General features: G+C 42.4%; 1 protein-coding gene across 1 annotated transcript in view; it reads left to right on the forward strand.

The window, feature by feature from the left end:
- The first annotated feature begins 18,692 nt into the window (after positions 1–18,692).
- LOC134558131 (E3 ubiquitin-protein ligase PDZRN3-like) overlaps positions 18,693–21,483 on the forward strand; it is a 29,924-nt gene continuing 27,133 nt past the window's right edge. The window contains exon 1 of the mRNA XM_063411697.1: positions 18,693–18,805. Within this exon, the coding sequence (XP_063267767.1) occupies positions 18,737–18,805 (69 nt within the window). The 5' untranslated portion in view covers positions 18,693–18,736. The remainder of the gene's footprint in view (positions 18,806–21,483) is intronic.

Consider the following 21,483-nt stretch of genomic DNA (forward strand, 5'->3'; position numbering starts at 1 on the left):
CAGCCGTGTCAGGGGACACAGCAAACGGGCCAGGACACTTCTGTACCAGTGGTTCAGTGATGACAGTGGAATCTCTGCAGTCCTTCAGGGTCAGTTTATACATTTTGTGAGATCTGAGCCCAGTAAAGGGACTTTAAGAAGACTGCAACAGTGTGCAAACCACAGCGTTGCCTCCTGGAGGCACAATGTCTGACCTGGGAATGTCTCTCAGTCATGTGTTAATACAAAAAAACCATTCCCATCCCTCCCTGTAATGGTCCTCATCTCCAGCAAATTCACTCTGGAGCAGAGGCAGTTCCTTCCTCCCCAGTTCTAAACCCAACCTGATGTGCAGGATGCCCAGGTACAGAAGGAGTTTCATTATGTTCAGAATGATGTTCTTCCCTGTTCTTTATAACTGCTGAGCCACTTCCAGCCTCTGCAGTTGCTCTGCCATATGCCAGATTTGTAAAATCTTGTTCACATTTCTTTCCTTGCCTTCACCAGAGAGCAGCTCTTCAGGGGAAGGACATGGAGCTGACAATTACAGCACTTCCCGCTGTGAAGGACCTGTAGGACATCCCTGGCCATCAGGCTTTACAGGGACTCTCAGGAAGTATCTTTAGCCTCTCTTCCCTGTGCTGATGAAGTTACAAAGTGAGGCACGAGCAGTTTGACTGTAAAATTAGAGATCAGCCAGGAAAATGGTTTAATGTACTGCCATTCCTTTATGTTGACTCCTGCATCAGTCAGAAGTGTGGGGGGAAAAAAAAGGGAGAGAATAAAACACTAATTATTTTTTCTTTAGCGATCACTGGCAAAATAAACAGAGCATTTTAGAGATTCTGGCATGGAAGAGATAGTGAGCATTTATTTTCTGTATTATCCTAGCCACAGTGTCACCCAGGACCACATCTCACATGACAAGGAGCAATTAAAGGAAAATGTGTCCAGGCTATGCCCCTGCCAAACTGAATCATGACCCTTCTTTTGGCAGCCTCATGCATGAATCCCTCCCCTTGGGGAGCACCAGGCAGGAGCTGATTTGCCAACTGCCATGAGCTGTACATTTTTTTGTGCATGGATGTCATGTTAGTGACATTACACAGTGGTTGAGAACAGGGTTTATACATCAGCATAAAGGGCTTTTTTAAACTGTGCTCAGATACTCAGAGAGGAACAGCAGCATCCAAGGAGGGAGGCAGTGTCCCTTCACAGGGTGTTTGCTTTGTTCCAAGTCAAAATTCACAGCTATTTGATTTTAAAAGACACTCTACAATATATACAGATAAAAGTGTATTAAATTACCTAGTTTGAATATAAGCAACTGTGGATATGGTAGCTGAGAGCACCTGGGGAGTTGTATACCACAGACACAGGATTTTCTGTGCAATTTATTCAATTAAAGTGTGAAAAGTGTCTAAAAGAGTTATTTGAAGGGCTTTTGTTCTTCTGCACAATCTCTGCCTCCCACTCCTTTCTTTTGTATGGGTCCCAGAATACAGCTCAGGAAGGAAATAATGAAGGGAGAAGTATCTGGGAAGGACACACAGCTCCTCAGCAGGGCTGGTTTAGCAGCATCACTCCCAGTGTGTCTGCTTCACAGGGGAGATTTGAATAACTGTCCTGTATATTTAACATAAACCTACTCATTAGAATTCCACATGCTTACATTGCCTCCATGGCACACACTGTTTTTATTTCAAACAAAGACATCTCACCAGCTAAAAGAACAGTGCCATGTCTTACAGACCAAAGCACAATAAACAGAGTGAGAAACCTTATACAGAATAGCATCTAATCTGTGTAAATGTGTGTTTAATTCATCTGGATGTAGCTACAACTCACCTTGTTCCAACAGCCTGATCAGCTTGGCAGTAGCATTCATACCATGCCAGAACTGGGATTTTGCTGCCTCAGCATCCAAGTTTAGTGGCATTTTAGGCACTGTGGAATGTCAGGACTGGACTCAAGATACTGCAGGTCCTCCTGACCCCTGCATGCCACCTGCCAGGTGCATGGATGTCTGAAGGAATCTTGGATGACTCTGGGTTTCTGTATCTGCATTTCCATTTTAACACTATGCTAGGAGAAATGTGGTATTTCTTTACAACAGAAAGCAGCTTTGTTAATCTGAGTTTGTCAACACAAATCACCCAGAACTCTCTTCATATCAAGTCTGCTGAAAAAGGAGAAGATCAAAACAGAGCTGGAGATGCTGTTCCAGACACATTAGAAAGCCCTGATGCTTTCTCTTAGTGCTCTTAGGAGCTGAATAAGGTTTTGGGGATCCCATCCTCAGTTCTTCATTTCTTATACATCTGTCACATCACTGAGGTTCAGGTTGTGAACCTCTTCCTTATTTAAAAACCATCTCAGATCCCTGTCCTGTGCTGCCCTCAGAGAGAAAAACCTTCTGAACCCAGCCCTGGTGCAGTGTCCTTGTAGGTGTCCTGTTCCTGTCCTTGCTAAAGACTGTGGTACAGAATTACACAAGTACAGCCAATAAATGCTATTGTAAAATGTTTCACACATGAGAGGAATCCTAATATACCCTTAAATTTATAATTGGTCATTATAGTCATTAAAGTCTGATAAAATTCCCTTAACCTAATCCACCCATTTTTAAATTGTATTAATCAGTAAGAGAGATTCATTAATTAGCTGGGATCATCCTGTGAACATGAAAACTCCTCCTGGTGATTAAAGTTTACTGTAAGAATTCCCAAGCTCAAGTACTTCTATAATCAAAAGCTCCATTAGTATTTGGAAAAATTTGCAATTTTTCCAGAGTAACCTTGATACAGTGAGTGAGACTGTGTCTCAATTTTACCAGAATCTTAATACCCAAAGTGAAAGAACAGAGCAGACACAACTGATAAATACTTTCTAATGATAGAAAGTAAAGCATGAACCAGGTCCTATACTCATGAAACTCAGCCTCCTTATAATTACCAGAAAGCAGAGAAAATGGAAAAAATTCCAGACTTTCAGAGATGACAGCTTTTCCAGAATTGTACTTTTCATTTCCAGCAGTGCTTGGTGCTATCATCACAGCTGGAGAGAGAAAGGATTGGTTTGTACTCCCTGCAGGCTCCCAGTGCAGGAATTCCTCCCCTCTGTGTTCATCCCTCCAGGAAAGGTTTCCCCTGATGTTTTTTTTTTTGCTTTGGTGATGTGTATTTTCCACATCTCAGCACGTTCCTGGAATTTCTCACTGCCTGATCCGTGTGCAGAGCTACCAGCAGCACTGGAAGTGCTCAGATCCTCAGCACCCCTGGGAAGGGCAGGGGGGCATTTCAGACACCTGACAGAAGGGCAGAAATGTTTCTTCTTTTCAGCACAAGTTCATCACTGCGGATCAGGGCTTTTCAGGATAAACTCACTCAAAGTTGAACAGCTTTTCAGAGCCAACACATCATTCAAAGACATTTACTACAAGCAGTTGTCCAATTTATCACATCTTGGAGTGCCAACATTTTTGACAAAATTAACAAATAGGCACCTCATGGCAAGCAGGGTGAAATTACTCTTTTTTTGTAATTAGACTTCAGACAATATTGTATTGTGTAGTTAAGGGAAAAGAACTTTGCCTCAAATTTCAAAGTGGCGAATTCCAGTTTAATTCTGCTAATGGCACTTAACACAGATGGCTAAAAAGAGTAATTATCTTCTTTAAGTCTCTGCCACCTGCCACAAACGAACTGTTTTCTTTAATTGCTCAGAATTACTCTTAATCACACATAACAGTTACTTAAACTCTAGTCACATATTGCAACTCAAGAGCAAGACTTTAACCCCAAACACAGGACTTAAGAAATTACCCCCCTGACCAAGAGCACAATGCCAGGGTGTGCTGTGACAGTGGGAAAGATTAAAAAGATTAATCTTTTCTCTTCCAGGTCAGAGCAAAGTTTGCAGGCTAATCACACAAGTCCTGTTGTCTGATCCCAGTAATTACCAGAGCAGCCAAAAGGCTACATCCACAGCAGCAGGAAAAAATTCACACCATTTCTTCCTGTTCATTCACTTTCTCCAGCAAATGGTCAAATTTAAAAGCCACACAGTCAGACTGATCTGAAAAATGACTTACTGAAGAAGTGAAAGGTGTAACATTAACTATACCTGATTGATGAGTCAAAGCTTTTTAGATTCCTGGAGATAAGTTAACAGATAAAATAATCCCATTTTCCATTGGGACATAATTTTGAATTAAATTGATGTTAGACATTTAAAAAATCCCAACATGACACCTTTTGGAAATTTCTGGCTGCATTATATTTTATAACAGCAATTCTTGCCTCCCACCACTCAGAAGCCATGTGTTTGTTGGAAGAACAGTAATTCTTCCCTTCTTATTTACCACTGTTCTTGATGTCTGAAGCACACGTTCAGATTGCATGCAATAATTCAGAAGCCTTCCCATTAGTTCTGCCTCCTGATCACCACAGTGAATTGAAAACCACTGCTGCCAATCCTGAGTTTTAGCTAGATCTCTGTGCTTAAGAGAAATGAAAAAGCACCAACCTTAGTGTTCCATGAATTATCAAGTCAGTAACTCTGTCACCATTTTCCCAAGTTTGTTAGAGAAAGTTCACAATAGAATTCCTACACAAGGGGGTATGAGGAAAATTAGGGTGGACACTACTAAGAAGGGCTCTTTAAGTGAAAACAAACACCCAGCAGTTTCCCTTCTCGATATAAAACAGTCTGCAGCAGAATTGATCTGTATTAGAACCTTTCAAAAACACACAGTGGTTTTGAAAAATTACTCTGTTCTTTTGAAATTAGATGAACTTATGAATACTGCAGTTTAGCATTTTTTTAATGCTACACTTCATATTTTTAAATGTGTGAGTGGCAGAGAGAAAGGAAATCATTCAGAAGCACAGACCTGGAAAACAGCTTTAAGAAGCTTGTATGTGTTCACCAATCTCAGGATAAACAGAGCTCTAAACCATGAAATGAGCAATGACTCAGAAACTCCACAGAAAAAAAAATCCTGAACTTGATCTTTAAGGAAATTAATTATCTATGACACTAATATTGTACACCAGGGCTTTGTACTGTGCTCCAACTTGGTGAGAGTTTCTATTTCATAAATTCCTTGAACCAGCCTGATTAACACTTCTAAGAGAGTCTCAGCTGTACAAAAAGTCCCTGAGTAGGTGTGAGAAAGAAAAGGTCTGACAGCACTGTTGCCCCTGTGTTTTCCAATACATCAGGGAAGGTTGGTCTACCAACAGTATTTACCTTTGTTTCTTGGTAAATAGCAAACTATTATTGAACAATTAGACTAAAGGTCAAGATCCATTTTTTTTTCCCCCTTTAATAAACATTTTTACTCCTTATTTAGGTTCAGCTAAAAAGTGCTTTTTGTAGAGTAATATAGTGCAGCATCATTTGAATGCATCAGACCTTCTGACACTGACTTAATTTAATGGTGGAAGATAAGAATTTTCAGTGGAGCCTGCTCAGGTGTCCTTATTGCCATCCCGCTCCAGCTTCCATCTGGGTTTGTGACAATAATAACAATAATAATGACTCATAAAATGTGGCTGTTTTCATATAAACATTGTCCAAGTGACAATAGATTTTTATAATCAGCTCTGTTGGCGGCCGGTGAATGCCCTGCTGGTGTGTTGGTGCTGGGAGGGCACAGGGCTGCAGGAAATGAAAACAACTTCAGAAGGAGGAGAGATTAAATACAATCAATCCATCACAGCACGATAAGTAATGGGCTCACAGAGTTTTAATGGACTAAAGAGTGTAATGTGTTTGGGTTGGGAACCGCAGAGTTTAATCAAGTATTTTTACATTTTTAAACAGGAAATGGCCCTTTCTGCAAAGGATATACACATTTGCAGTGCATAAATCAGTTCCTGAGTCCCAGGATTCTGATCTCATGGTCTTTACCATGCAATTAACTTTAACTCTTTCTCTGAGGAAGGCCTGCTCATTCTGGCAGTGTAATGTGATGTGATGAGTTTTTGCTGTTGTTTTTCCCTGTATCCCAGCCTGGCTGCTGGGAATGGGAGCAGGGAGGCTCATGCAGAGGGCTGGGCCCAGTGTGGGGTTTCTTTAGCACTGCACAAATGTCAGGTTTATTTAACACTGCCCAGGTTTCCTGCAGGACAGCAGGTAGCTGTGACAGCTGTCTTTTAAATTATGCACAAAAATAAGCTGAGGACAAATACAACCGAGCAGTGGCTCGTTAAAGGAATCTCCTGGATACAGCCATGGGTATTGCTTCAGAAAATCATCACTTTGCAATAAAATCAGGTGAAACTGAGGGTGCATGTGCTTCCTGACATGCTTGCTAGGTACCATGGTATAAGTAGCTGTTGCCAACATAAAATATGCACAGCCCCTCACACAGAAATATCTCTCATCTGAGATTACTGATAACTTATCTGGACCCAAATGAGATGGAAAATTGACAGAACATCTATAGTTAATACACCCCCTCACAGACAACTTTGGAGAAACCTAGCTCATGCATTATACATTAATTTAGCCAACTTCACATGCATGGACAGGATATTATGATGATGAAGGTGGCCACCTTGTCAAAACATAGGGGACACATTAAAATAACTCTGAATGACACCAGGACTGGGAGCCCTGCAGCAGAGCTCAACCACAGACTCTCCTGGAAGCTAAAATCCCATGCTCACCAGAAAATCCAGTGGCCCTGAGTATAATCTGTGCACAGATCCCCCAATTTGCAAGCAGGGGATCCTCACAGACCACTGGCTTTGCTACCTCCTGCACAAGAAATATTTTCAGCATTAAAGCTTGGATTTAGGGAAGTCTCATTTTCCTAAGTTGGTTTTTTCCCCCTTTCTAATTAAAAACTAAATGCTACAGTGAGGAAGAAGATATGAATGCAGAGAAAGCAAATGTTTGAAACACTTTCAAACAAACACTGGAACTAAACAGAAAATGTTTGAAGTAAGTGTTCCTTTGTAAGTTATGGGAAAGGTGTTCTGAAGTGTTCTTTAAGGAAGACATACCAGATAAAGGGATGTGCCCATGCCTGTGATACTGAATGGAAAAATACTTAGAAATACTATAAAAGAAGAAGTCTTCCTCTGCTTTCAAGTAGATTTTAAGAAGTGTGTGTTCTACTTCAACACCTCAGTTGAAGGATTGCAGTAAAACTGCACATGAACAAGACACTGCTCTGCTAAACTGCTTGGCAGAAATGCAAAATAAACCAACAAACTACTGGAGAAAATGCATTGCTGTGATTCCAGGTTCCTGCTCCCTCGTGATGTACCAATGTGAATAGACAGCCTCATCCAGACAACTTCCACAAGAAAAATTATGGACTGCTTGGACTGATATAAAATTATATCAATAAAATGATAGCAGGGAAATAGATAGAAATTCATATCTGTCCCAAAACCTTGAGAACTTCATTTTTTAAAAAATGGGAAATGCATTAAGAAACCGCATCCATGGGTGAAAGCTTTTGGCTGTTATTTTAGATTGCAACCCCCTTTTCCCTCTTTTCTTTCTTTCACTGGCATTTGTTTTGTATTCATGTGCTTCCTTAGCCCTGTCTTGTGTGGTATCATGGCACCATGACCAAAGTGACAGACTTTTGTCTCTGCTGGATTAATCAGTGTGTTCTTTGATCCATAACATATGCTCCTCGTAGGCATTTAGCGTCAACATATTCAAGATTTGTGGTCTGGCAGTTCAGTGCCTGATGTTAACCCGGCTGATAGACACTTTGGAGTATTTAATTTTATTTTTTTTCTTTAATGGAGCCCGCCTTTCATCCATAACAGAGCTTAAACAGCAGAGTTAAATATGTGATGTTAAATATTTGGGTTGAAAGCTTTGCTTGAAGATAAATTTTTTTGGTGGGGTGAGAAAGCGCTGAGCAGTTCCCAGACAAATCCCAGCTCTCCATAGGCACGGTGGGGATGTTTAGATGCAGATCTTGCCCCAGGGTTTGTGTGTGCATGGCCAGGGAAGAAGACAAGAACTCCACAGCACCAGTTCTGATGTCTATCCCAGAATACTCTGACATTGCTCCAGGGGCAGAGCCAGCCTCCACAGCCAGTGGAAAACCAGGGAAAGTTACTTCAGCTACCAAAAACTGGGCTGCTGTGACCCAGGGCTTTGTGGTGAGAACCCAAAATCCATTTTCAGGGAATGCCACTCCTCACCCAGCAGATCCCCAGGAACAGGGACCCACTCAAGCTCTGCAGTGGGTGGCTGAGGTGGAAATATGGCCTTTATTTCCTCTGTGTGCTGTGTCAAACTGCAAAAAGTTACATCAGAAGAAACTGGCAAGGGCAGGGAAAGGAACAGAAGAAATAGGGGGTAAACCAAGATATTTTTCCTTTACTGTATCAATTAAATAAAGGATATCAATTAATGAGATTCCAACAATTTAATTATTTTTCATTGAGAGGTGCAGCATGTGATTTATGGCTCATCTACTCCTTTACTGATCATGCTGCTATAAAGAGCTGCATAATATATTGCTTTCTACTATGCCATGCACAGCTAGAAATGGCAAATATAAAACGGGATTAACTGCCCTCAAAATAGTCTGGGCTTGAAATTAATTGTAAAAGGCTGATGTTGAAACTCCTTTTGACTTCAGAAGGTGCTGAATTACCTCTTCATCCCCATCTCCTAGTGCACACAGGCACATCCCTGTCTGTGGCAGACTGGGCCCCAAAATAGTCCATGTAATTCAGAGCAGAGAGGATTTTTATTATTTTTTTAAAGCATTGTCCTGCCATGAAGAATTAAACAGAAAATGAATGGAGAAACCAAATGTCAGCTGCTCCCTTAGACTTCAAGGTTCAGGAAACTGCTTAGTGGGAGTAGGAAGAGACTGGCAGGCTGAAATGTAAGAGAATAATTGCATTATAAGAAGATTATGGAAGATTATTTTTCTTGCGGGCCCCAGATTTCTGCAAAAACAATCCTGAATTGCATCCTACATGGCAAAATGAATTCCCCCCTTCCTCCAAACAACCAGGGTTTATTAACTGCATATTCCTTTGGTGTGGGCAAAATTAAAAATGGGCTTATACTGCAGAACATTCCATGCATCTTTCTTTCCTTTGACAACGTGGAGCTTAATGTGATTAACAATGTGGCAGCTCGTAGCAAGAGGAGAAATAATTGTGGGGGTTTTTTCATATAGGACCCCCCCTAATAATTCAGGAATCAATTTGCAGCCTGGGAGGGTTCCCCCAGCAGAGGGTTGGGGAGCAGGGTGGCCTGACTTCATTTCCCTATCAATGTGAAGCTCCTGCAGCCCTGGATAGCCAGGCTTTCTTTTTTTTTTTTTTTTAATGTTTAACTATAACCACTGGGACTGGAATCAGAGCTTCTCGTGGCCCAGTATGAATATTAATAAGACACTGGGCCATGGAGTTCCTGGCTGATTTTGACAGTTTAAAGGATCAGTTAGTTAATTAGAGGATGACATGGCACATCGCATCCCTTGGCTCCGTCCTGCCTTCTGTCTCCTCTTTTCATTTTCTTTTTTGACATGTTAGATTACATCATTACTTGTAGTTTCACTTGTTAGCCACACCATGAAATGAGACTATTTTAAGCTGTAATTATTGTGATTTCTCTCCTCCGCTAAGAACATGAAACTCAAAGAAAGCAGAGAGCAACTTGGATTTCAAAGACTTAGGAATACATGCCTGGCAGTTTATAACCTCCTAACTACAGCCAAGAAACAGAAAAAAAATTAAATAGCACAGAAAATTGTGTTGATGATCATACTGGCAGCCACTGTGGTGTTTGAAGTAGGCAGCCCCATCATCTGGGCTTCCTCTGTGACTTAATGAATGTTTTCATAGGTGTATTTCTCAGAAATCCAGAGTCTCTTCCCCCCAGCCATGTGATTCTAGATATGTATGTGCAGTCCAGTGCATTTGTGTCCTAAACAGAGTCTGAGTTTTCTGTCATCATCATGGTCAGAACAGACACAAATAAATTGAAAAGGAAACTCTGCAGAACCCTCTTGTCTGGGGAAACAACAGAAGAGAGCAAAGATAGGCAGGGAATAAGAAATATCATGAAATCTTATTTCCCATCTCTACCTGATACCCTAAAACAGTCAGACTGCAACCCAAACCATAAAAATATTTACAATAAATACAGTCACACCCTAAATCACACAAATATTCAAGTTCTGCATCCAAGGTTCGTGCTGCAGTCAGCCACCAGGGTGAAAATTCTGAACACATAATACAACTTTGAAAGAAACACAACCACTTATTTTGTTTGTTACTAGGTGATCTCATTAATTAATATTTGTGTTCTAACTTCCATTCTGTAGGTAAAATCCTTATCAAGGACATTGGTCTGTTTCTGCAGAGAAGTGCAAAGAAACACCAGGAAAACTGCAGTTTCTGGATTAGGGAAAACCAACAGCTCTGAGGCTTCACTGGAAATTACAAGATTAGTGGGTGGATGTGTCTTCTGATAGGAATTATCATTTCTAGGTTATGGTTCCCTGTGTACTTTGCCTTTTCTTTTATCAAATATTTATATCTATGTGTTCATTTCAATAATTCCTGATCAATACTGCTTATCAGAATGTGTATTTTAAAGCAAGAAATGGCAGAGGGAGCCCAGCTGTGGGATAACTCCATGCAGTTGGCCAATACAAGAGCCAATGTGGGTAATTTATGTCTTTCATTAAGGTAGACATTGATTCACAGGGCTTCCCAGAAAATACAGTGCTAATAACAGGTGGAAATCACTCCCATTGCCACTGAAGATAAAGCCAGGTGATGTGACCTAGAGAAGGAACAAAACTGGGAGTTATGTGCCCTCCAACAGGGATTAATGCTTGGATTTGACCTCAGAGGTCTTTTCCAGCCTAAATGCTTCTGTGACTTTCCCCATTAAACCAGAATTTCTTGTTCATGACGAGCCAGGTTAAGCATAAAAAGTGTCCTTCTTGTGTCAGAGAGGCATTAATACTTAGAGTGTCCTTTATCCAGTCAATGTTTTTGCAATAGGATTGATTTTATAACAGAATGAGACATGAACCAGCACTGCTGAAATTCCATAGGCTGCTGAGATTACATTGCAAAGAGGATAAAGAGGAAGCAAATATTGTTGTGTATTTTTGGTGTGTTTCATGAGCTAAACAATGGAAATCTGCACTGGGTCGGACCTGAGCCACCTTCTGTATCCTCCCATAGTTCCAAGATTGGTGGTGCTGGGAGAGCAGAGGTGAATTCCCAGCACAGGCACAGCCTGGCTCTGGGATTTTCCCCATTTCTGCCCCTCTCCTCTCACCCCACACCCCTGATCTGCTGTTGCCGTACTTTTCCTGCAGCACCGACTCTGCTGCTGCCTCACGTCCCCAGCAGAGTCACTGCTGTCCCCTCTGAGAGCCCTCAGTGGGATTAATCACACACACCAGCTCTGGAGCTAATGCCAGTCTCCTTCAGCGAGAACACATCTTTCCCAACTTCAAAGACAGAAATGAACACTTACATTTCCTTTGTTCCTAAAAGACTCAAATCCCGTCTCACTGAAGGTCTGCTCGTCTCCAGGGTCTTCCCTGCACAGGAGCTCTAGCTGAGAATTAGCAATCAAACCCCTCATTGTCCACCTGAACCTGGAAATGAAAACAAAGGCAAACATATGAGCAAGTCCTTTCATTCTGACTGCCACTTACCATTAATACTTAATATTCCCACATATTCTTTTCATCGGGTGGTTAATATAAAACCTAATGAAGCATAGATGGCATTCCTGTTTTGCTCTGTTTCATATTAAGTGTGGAGCAGTAAAAACTGAGAAATGAAAGATAATATCTTTTCAAATAGAAATGGCTTAAAATTCTTAATATGAACAGAAGCTAAAACACAAAAGTGAAGACTGTGATCCTTAGCAGGTCTTGGCAGTTTCTGGCCATAGGTTATTAAGCATTATTCAGCTGACCCTAAGGGGAGTTCATCTGGAGACATTAAGGTCAGAGAGTAGAAGCACTTGGACACAGTCAAATGGATTTTACACCTTTGTATCTCTCTGACATTACTGTTTTGCTTCAGCAAACTGCCTAATATCAGATATATCCTACTGGGTACCTTTCTAAATCACTTCAATTTTCTTTGTCCCTGGGCTACAGTTATATGATCAGGAGCCAAAGCTATCACAGGCTATGATATACTATTTTACTTCCTCGTTTGTATTAGAATGAACTTTATTAGCTTTTGGGGCACGTGTCTATCAGTTTTAAAGATGAAGCACTATGTCAATAGTTTTTATGCAGCATCCACGTCCACCGAATCGTTTGGCGTGCTCTGAGATTATTAAAAGTGCATTATCACTTTCACAGAAAACGTTCTTATTTTGAAATAGCCATCACTCAGAGCAGCCTGTGCTTACCAATACTGTCTCTCTAAAGTGATATTTCACAGCGAAATCAAAATGAGGATTGAAGCTCTGTAAGTAATTTCAGATTTCAGAGCATGTGAACCTCATAAACACAAGTGTAGAACTAACATTTGACTCCACACTCCTGTACTTTCATTATCCACTTTCTTCCTTTAAATCTTCCTAATTTGCTGTTGTATACTGTTGTAACTGCTAACAGTAACCATAGCACTTTCACCATGCAAAAAGTGACAATTTGTGCGAGCTTAAATTTAGCATTCTTCTTAAATAGTTAAATAACCTGTAAAAAATCACTGAGATTAGTTTGGCTGTTGCAGCATCAACCAGGAAATCAAAGATGCTTTTTTGTGAGGAAGCTGCGGTTTCAGCTAACAGGGAAGAAGCTTTTAGAACACAAATCCAGCCTATAATCAGATTTTCTCATTTCCTTGCCAGCCTTCCGTACTTTTGGTTTTGTGGTTCACAGTGGCTGCTTCCATTGTGTCATGGATGGAAAAGGGACGAGGGATTCGAGCTGAAGGATGAGGAGTGTGATCTGCCTCCCAGTCCTTCCCTCAGCTGGGCATTGCTAGGCTGGAAGTGTCGCTGCTGCCAGAGGGTGATTTTGGAGCTGGTTATGCTTAGGTGAAAGAGCACTCCCTTTTTGATGAGTTCATTCTCTGGTCTCCACTGCTCAAACGCTGTTTTTCCATCACAGTGTCATCACTGTAAATCCAGCCTGAACATCCTCAGGTTCAGGGATCACCTCCTGCCTTCAGCTTTGACCAAGACCTCTTGGCACTGCTGTAATCAACACCCAGACAGGCAGCTCAGGGGAGGAGGAGTTTCTTGGTGCACAGGTCAGCTCTCCTGGTTCTCCCCATCACAAGGTCTCAGGGGCATGTTAAACAGTTATTTACCCTATTCTGACCTCATCGTTCTGCTTCATGGAAGGCTGAATTAACCCAATAGTGCTGTATTTGCTGGCCCTGCAGTGCTTACAGGGATGGTGCTGTGATGCTCCTGAAGCATCATTGCCTTCCTCAAGTGGCATAAATTACAGAGATATTGCACTGTTAAAGAGCTTCAAGGACAGAACAGTTCCTTCGGCGGTTTAACAATAAGTATCATTTCATTTAAGTTACTTCTGAGGATTGGAACTCTTTCAGAGATGCTAAGTGGAGCAAATAAGGATCTCAAGACTTCAGCATTAACTGATGGGAATAAAGCCAAAGTTTTACATTTGCTTTCACATCCTCTCTTGTGGTATGTTTTAGTTTAAATATTTTGGCTCAGTCTTGAAGCTTCCAATGCATAGGCAGATTGCTATGCCCAAATGCAAAAAAAACCCACCAGAATTGAGATCTTTTTGCTGTTATATTTAGAGTATGTATTTAATTATTGTGCCTGCACGATGCCATAGAAAATCCTGGTTTGCTTTCACATATTCAACAAAGAACTTTTCAGAAGGGTGTTTTTAAATTAGATCCACACTAATTACATGTATTATTGGGAACCCAACGCTTCACAGCTATCAGTGGGTTGTATTATTGAACATTTTCAAATAAACACAGGGAAGCAGAACTCAGACTGAACACATTCCCAACAGAGGCACTCGAGCTTTAATAAAGGTAACCCAATGGTTATAATTAAAAAACACCTTCTCACACTTTGAAAAATCCCAGATACTTCACTTTGAAGTATGGTTGTGTAACACAGTTCTCTTTCACAGCACTCTGGGTAACCATCATTTGTACAGTTCCATGACTTCTGTTTATTTAACACACCAAAGCAAGAATTATTTATAAAGTCACAGCTGCTCTTTTTCCTAGCTTTTGTTTCTCACAAGCCTTAAATATTTGTAAAAACAAGAAAAGTAATTAAAGTATTGATACATTAAGCAAACGCTTCCCTAATCACGCTGCTTAAATAGGAATCACTTGTTTAAACAGAACCCGCTAAGTATATGTACAGAAATACAATGTTAAGTAGTTACTGCAGAGTAGGAAAGCCAACTTGCATTTAAAGAAACAAAATAAACAATGCCAAGCCATCACTGGTCTCGCAGGCAGGCATTTATAGGAACTCCCGGCCCCGAGCTGGGTTTGGTGTGTGGCCAGCTCTGTGCAGGAGCTGTGTGCCATCTGCTCTCACACAAAGGACACGAGTTTATTCTTGCTGGTGGGAACTGCTGTCCAAGAGCCAACCCTTGGCAGCGCCCGTCCCTACCCTTGAAAAGCTGGCAGAGAGCGCTTTTTAGCCTCTGCGTTCCCTAATAATGATCCTCTCCAGGGTGCAGGTCCCTCATGAGTGCTTCATTTCCCCCTTTATTCTGATTCACCATCCCGTGCAGACAGGCAGGACACCTGAAGTGCATCAGTCTCCTGTGGATTCCTCTTACCTGCCGGCACCTGGCAGACTTAATCAGGAAATAAATCAAACGTTTAAACAGCAAAATTTATATTAGGTTTGTAGTTGCAAGCTGAGAGGTTGCAGATTGAACCTAAGACACATGCAAAAAGCAAAACCAGCCTGTGGTCTGTGGCACCATTCCCTCCTTGTCCATCCAGGACCTCCAGCTTCCCGGGGACAGGAGCAGCAGCCTCCCCTTTGTGGTGGCAGTCTGGCTGCTTGTCACCTTCTTCTGTTCCCTGGGAATTAGCTTTTGGACACAAAAGCGAATGCCTGCTAGCCGGAGCCAGGTATTGTGGTGCAGGGGATTTTGCGGCTGCGGTCGCACGCAGGCGGGTAGGCAGTGAGTAATCTAGATAAAAGCTAATGAAAGCTCTTGCTGGCACCTTGTGTATTCAAAGGCCATTTCCTATTGTTCGCAGTCAGCTGGCTCGCTGACTTCCCATTCAGCCCGCATTGCTCACATTCAGCTGGGACCACTCTAACATCCCCATTACTCGTGATAAAACCCCGCACTGCTGTCCATTTGGTTAAACTCATTATCTGTGGCCCTGGCGGGACCACACAGGGCTCGTTGTTACAGCCGATCCCAAAATGAGCTCCCTGATCGGGACAGCCAAGGGTTACCTGCCCCAGGTACGGCGGGTGGGGATGAGGGTTCCTGTAGGGCACTTCCTTGGTCAGTGTGTTATAAAATAAATCATAATTAACATCCAGCCCATCCCCGCATGGGTCCAGCAGTGAGGAGCACAGAGAGCATCCCTTTGTTTGGTATCCCTCCTCCCACCTCACAAAGAGCCACCAGGAAACGGAGCTGGCCTCCCAGACCTGGCATCACTCACTGAACTCGTTTAAAGCCTCCCAGGAATTAAACTGGAAGCTTGTGCTGAGAACACACAAATTGCAATAGCTTAGGAGGAGCTGACCAAATTTAGCAGATTTCACAGGGACAACGCAAACCATCCCGGTGCCAAACTCCAAATTCTTGTTTCAGATTCTGTTGGTACTAAAACTCTCTTAAAGAAAGCATCCAGAATTTCAGAACATAGGCAAACTTTTTTTTCTCCCTGTAATCTTACTCTTGGAAATGACTGAAACTTCAGCTCAGGTGTACCATTAAAGGCAGAAATCAGCACTGGACAAAGCCCAGAACACAAGTTTACAGCCCAAATGTTTAAAGTTAGCCAAAGTGCTGTAAAAAGCAGTCTGTACTGACCCGAGGCAGTAGTACCATTTTTGCCTATGAGAGGAATAGGGGAGATGCAAGTTATATTTCAATAATGGAAACATCTCCAGTGAGATGGGCACTGGCGTGGCTCTAGGAGCAGCTCATTTACCAGCTTGAGCTTTTCCTCTGCTGAGGCAGTGGCATCTGGAGAATCCCAAATATCACATTTATGGGACCCTCCACTCACACATCATAACAAGTCTTTTGCTGGGCTTACTCTCCTGGCCTGACTTAGGGATTATCTCTCAGAATCAGATGAAACATTATCTCCTGCAGTCTATCATATTGCTATAGGGAAATAACAAATAGGTGTGTTTCCGTTGAAACTGGAAATTAAATATCCCGCATGTTTCTGGTTTATTTCTAAGCAGATCCAGCTGCGTGCTATTCCTAAAAAAAGAAAATTCCGAACTGACCTCAGCCACCTGAACAGAACACTAACATTTATTTAAATGGCATCTAGTGTTTGAGAAGAAACTTAATTGCATTTAAGAAGAAAACCAAAATCACAAACAACATTTTTGGAAGCTTTACCTTAACTTCTTTAATCAAATTACATAACCAAAAAATTATGTAATCAAAGCCACAAACTTTTTTACAATTTCCATAGAGTCTGAGGTTTTTTCATTTAATTCACTTATCATCATCATCGTTTTCTGCTTTTAGGGAACACTAGTCCCATCATGCAAGAATTTTCCAGTTGTTCAAGATCCACAGCTTTGCAAAAGCTGCAGTATGTGAGGGCATATGTGAGCAGGGATAGCCTGAATCATTCCTGGAGGGCAGCAGTAAAATCCAGGCTTCCTCTGCCTTGCCCCAACCTTGCAATTTCTGCAGCAGTTCTCTCAACAGGGAAGCAGCACAGTCACAGCTCAGGGGTGAAGTTCCCACTTGATTTGGGGTATTTGGCAGGGATTTCAGTCACAGGTGGGATTGGAAGGGACCCCTGGAGTCCATCCAGTCCAACCCCCCTGCCATGGCAGGTTGAACAGGATGATGTCCAGGTGGGTTTTGAATAACCTCAGAGGAGAGTCCACAGCTTCTCTGGACACTGCTCCAGGGCTCTGCCACCCTCACAATAAAGACGTTTTTTCTCATATTCAGATAGAACTTCCTGTGTTTCGATTTGTGCCCGTTGTCCCTTGCTGGACACTTTGTGGTCTCCTTTGTTTCTGTTCTTTGTTTCTTTGTGTAGGCAGGCAAATTTTGCTACCAAAATAAAGCCTCAGAGTCAAGGGACCCCTTCTTGTCATTCTCTGTTAACTAAAGTTGTACTAAAGCATGAACTGCATTGCAGTAACTGAACATTTTAATGCAAACCATGAGTCAGTGCCATTGTAGCAAGAGCTGAGTATTCTACAAGATCCCACAGCAAGCACCTGTGTACAGAGTTTGGACAGAAAAGATGGTCCTTGCACAGCATTTCCCTTGTGATCCACAGAAACTCACTGAGAAATAGCCAAAACCAGTTAGATAACCATGGCCCAGCATCTATCCAGGCTCTCCATGCAGTGGCACCCTTGGTCTCACTCCTGGCTGCTCTGTCCTCTTCTCTTCTTCATGGCACAATGAGTTGCAGTGAGGTTATAAAAAGGCACCCCCTTCTGAATGCTTAAACAACCAGGAAAATTACAGTCAATCCACACTCCCAACACAAGGCAGAGCTTCTCCCAGACTGGAAAAGATCCATAAAGCCTGTGAGTTACGAGTACTTTTCTAGCTCATTGGGCAGTTCACTGCTGTCTTATCCTTTACATCTGTGGTACAGGTTTAATGCAGATCTACGCACTCAAATGTTGAGTACTCATAAATGCCATACTGATTTTATTGTACTTATTTTTATAATCTCATAAAGTTTATATTTTTAATATCACAGATAATATGTGGACCTGCCATTTACACCACTCAAATACACAATGGGAGTCGGTAGCATAAATGGCCATTTTTCACTTGGAATACATATTAATCTAAAACTAATCTATATTAATACAAGACACTTTTTTGTTGGGTTCTTTTTTTTCTGTAAATCCACATGCATTCACATATATCTTCTTTGCTTTGCAGCCAGGTCCTAAGGCTGTGGAGGCTTTCAGGGACAGGGATGCCTTTCTCTGCTGTGCTTGTGAACACCCAGTTCAGTCAGCTGCTGCTGTAAAACTGAGGCTCTCAAATAGCACCACAGTCCAGGAGGGAACTAAATGCTGCTGAGCATATTCAACTTCACCATGGCTGAGTTCTGTACCATGGCACTCATTTCTTTGTGCCTTACATTTAAACCCCTGCTCCCAGCCTGCCGAAATGTGGGAAGAATTATCCTGAGGGACCGTAGTAAAACGCAGTCGTGTTTATTTGTAATTGCTACAAAATGGTTTACAAAATTGTTAGTGTCCTTTATTATGCCTGCTACTGAAGCACTTGCCTGTTAATTAGAGAAATTTCAGCTGTCATAGCTGGCAATTATAGCCTGTGTATCGCTGTCTGTTATGAATAGTCAATGAGGGCTGATTAATATGCATGAGTGGCGGTATATAGCAGTGCCCGGGCGCCGGCAGCGGCAGAGGGAGCGGGCTGCGAGCGCCGAGAGCCGGGGAAGGGACGGGCACGGCTCCGCTGCCCCCTCCAGCCGCCCCACCTGCGGCTCCAGCCCCACCTGGATGTGCACCGGCCGCGGGCATCGCGCTGGCTGCTCGGGGGAATAAGGAAAAGCCTTCCTGCCGCTCGAATTTAAACATGGGATGCAGTTTGTGCACGCTGCAGAAGCCCGAAGAGCAGTACAAGTTGCTGTATGAAGTTTGTCAGGTAAAGAATTGGATTTCGTTTCTAAAAGCAGGTGTTCTCTTTTAGGCTTGTGACCGCTGTTAAGGGCAGGGAAGCTGGAATAGCAGGAACTGGAAATGAAAGCGGGTTTGCCTGTTTGAAATCTGTGTGATCGTGGTTATGTTTTTAGCCTGTACCATCCCATTCACGTGTGCAGAACATCAGATGTTTAAACGTGGTATTATACATCAAACTTTTCACAAAACTTTCATCACAGAATAAGACTGTGCTCATTTCTCCAGTGTATGTTAGGTTAAATTTCATGTCAAGGATCGTGGCTTGGTCACACACTCCTTGCACAAGTGGAAAAGATGCACAAGGAAGGGTTTGTACCTGTTTACAAGTACCTAGAGCCACTTGTTAATGTGCACTGATGCTCAGTCTGGTCTGTAAGTGCCTGTCACTGACTTTGGATCTAGTTCTTGTAGGTGTTGCAACTTGACCTGTAAAAATACCAGCTAACAAACAGATTTGACAGCAGATTAAAACTACTGCCCTACAGATCTTTAGGTACCAAATCACTCATATGAACCTTCTGAGAAGTTTTCTGTGTATGTATTAACACGTCAACCTCTATTACAAAGATTTTGTTTTGTGTTTCTGCTTTTCCTTCTGCCTGCCTCTGAAATGCCTTACTCTGTCATGTCTAGAGTACAGTTTGGACTGAGGGAGCCCTGCAAAGGGATGGCCAGGTGTCTCAGGATGTATTCCTGCAGATCTCCCTGGAAATACAGGCATATACACTCATAGTACTGAAAAGGTGGATTGGGTTGTCAAAGGCTCTGGTGGACAGACACTGCCCAGATCCTTCGAGCTGCACTTTCCCCCCTTGCCCTTCCTGGGGTGGTTTAGGATGAGTGACAATTGCTGGGTGACATTCCCAGCGCTGCTCCGTGCTGCCGGCAGAGGGAATTGCTCAGCAATCCCGTGTCCTGCTGCCTTCCCACCTGCAGCTGATCCCAGATACTGATGTCACTGACAACAAAGTGAATAAAAGATGTGGTCTGTATGTTATGCTGGTAGGGAAGTGATTAAATTTTAACCACGTAGTTGTGATCTAATTCTTGCTCGCTCGCCCAAAGGACGCTGACGCTTTGCGGAATAAAAAAAACCTGTGGGAGCAAATAGAAAGACATGTTGACTGTCATTTCTATTTATACCAGCACACTTCCACTTGCTAAGCTGCTGTGCATGTGATGGGGGCAGGAATTTTAGAGGGAGGCAATCGGATTTTTCAGGCAGTGTTCTGAACTGAGCAGCAGTTGCAGGTGCTGCCAGCAGCAGCACACCTGGGGCCAGGTATGGTTTGTGTGAATGCCCCACTCAGATACAGCAGTGGCTGTGGGGATAATTCCTCATCCTGCCAAGTTTTTGTGCAGTCTGGGTCTGGGGACTGTCAGTGAGTCACATTCAGGGGTGCACCAGCCAGGACAGACTGAGACAGCACCCCAGGATCACAAACATTGCGATTGCTCAGGAAGCTTGCTCAATTTTTGTGGTGAAGGGAAGGTGGCAGAGAACCTTTGCAACTTACTGACATCTCCCAACAGATGCAGGACAGCATTCTTTAAATACATGTCCTGAAATCAGTCCCAGGAACAGCTCCTGCTGATATCTGAGACGACTGAACTATCCAGTGCTGGCTGCAGGTGCAGATCCCCGGCAGGAGTTTGCTTTTAGAATTCTGTCAAGCTGCAGAGGGCTGCAGCCTGGTTTCAGCAATGTGTCAGTGCCCAGTGCTCCTCATTAAGTAGGGAAGTCTTTTGGGAAACTGTTGGAATACCCTCAGTTTCCACAGAAGTGAAAGGTGCATGTAATCCTGTAAAAGTGGGATTTCGAACGTAGTAAAACCTGAATTATTTAAGACCATAATCCCCGATTATTCTAGAATATAAATAACTGTGCAAAATTATTTTAATAGAAGTCTACGCTGATTTCTCTCTTTCTCGAGATAAGTGGGAGGGATTTCTATAGCTTATGGAGCACATCCAGATAATTATATGTCACTACAAGTATAAAAATACGTCCTCATGTAACCTACACACAAGAGCAAGCACTTAAAATTTAACGGTGAGGGAGATGAAGGATCACTGCCATTTAAAATTACAGAACATAAAAGTTTCAAAATCTGCCAACAGTAGAAAATGTCTCTTACAGTAGTTTTTGGTGTCATCCATGTAACCCTAATATCATGTGATAAGAAGGCATTGCTATTTAAGAAAGTCTGAGTTAGACAAAATTTGCATAACTTAATTTTAGGGAATATTGAGCATCATTCCAAATAAATCTCCTTAGCCTTGTTTTTTAAAAGTTCATGACTCCGAGATGTAGGAATTCAGAAAACACTTGAAGGAATTAATAATAGTACATAACTGCACTTTCTCTATTAGGCCAAGAGCTTTAGTGTGGCTGGGAAATTAATGCTTCCATAAATTACAATTCCAGAAGGTCCGGTCCGGCCGGCTCTGTAAGTCCTCTAACAGTGAGCACAAAGAGGATCAAATATACCAGGGCTCAGGCTTTATCCCTTCCTCATCCATAGATAATTCAAAGAGATCCTCTTCATTAAGGGCTTTGGCACATTGCCTACAATTTCTTTTTGGGCCGCTGTGAGCTTAATGATGCAGAACAATGGTCTTCCCTCTTGTTGAGCACTTACC

This window comes from Prinia subflava, chromosome 14, assembly GCF_021018805.1.
Source record: "Prinia subflava isolate CZ2003 ecotype Zambia chromosome 14, Cam_Psub_1.2, whole genome shotgun sequence".
NCBI lineage: Eukaryota > Metazoa > Chordata > Aves > Passeriformes > Cisticolidae > Prinia > Prinia subflava.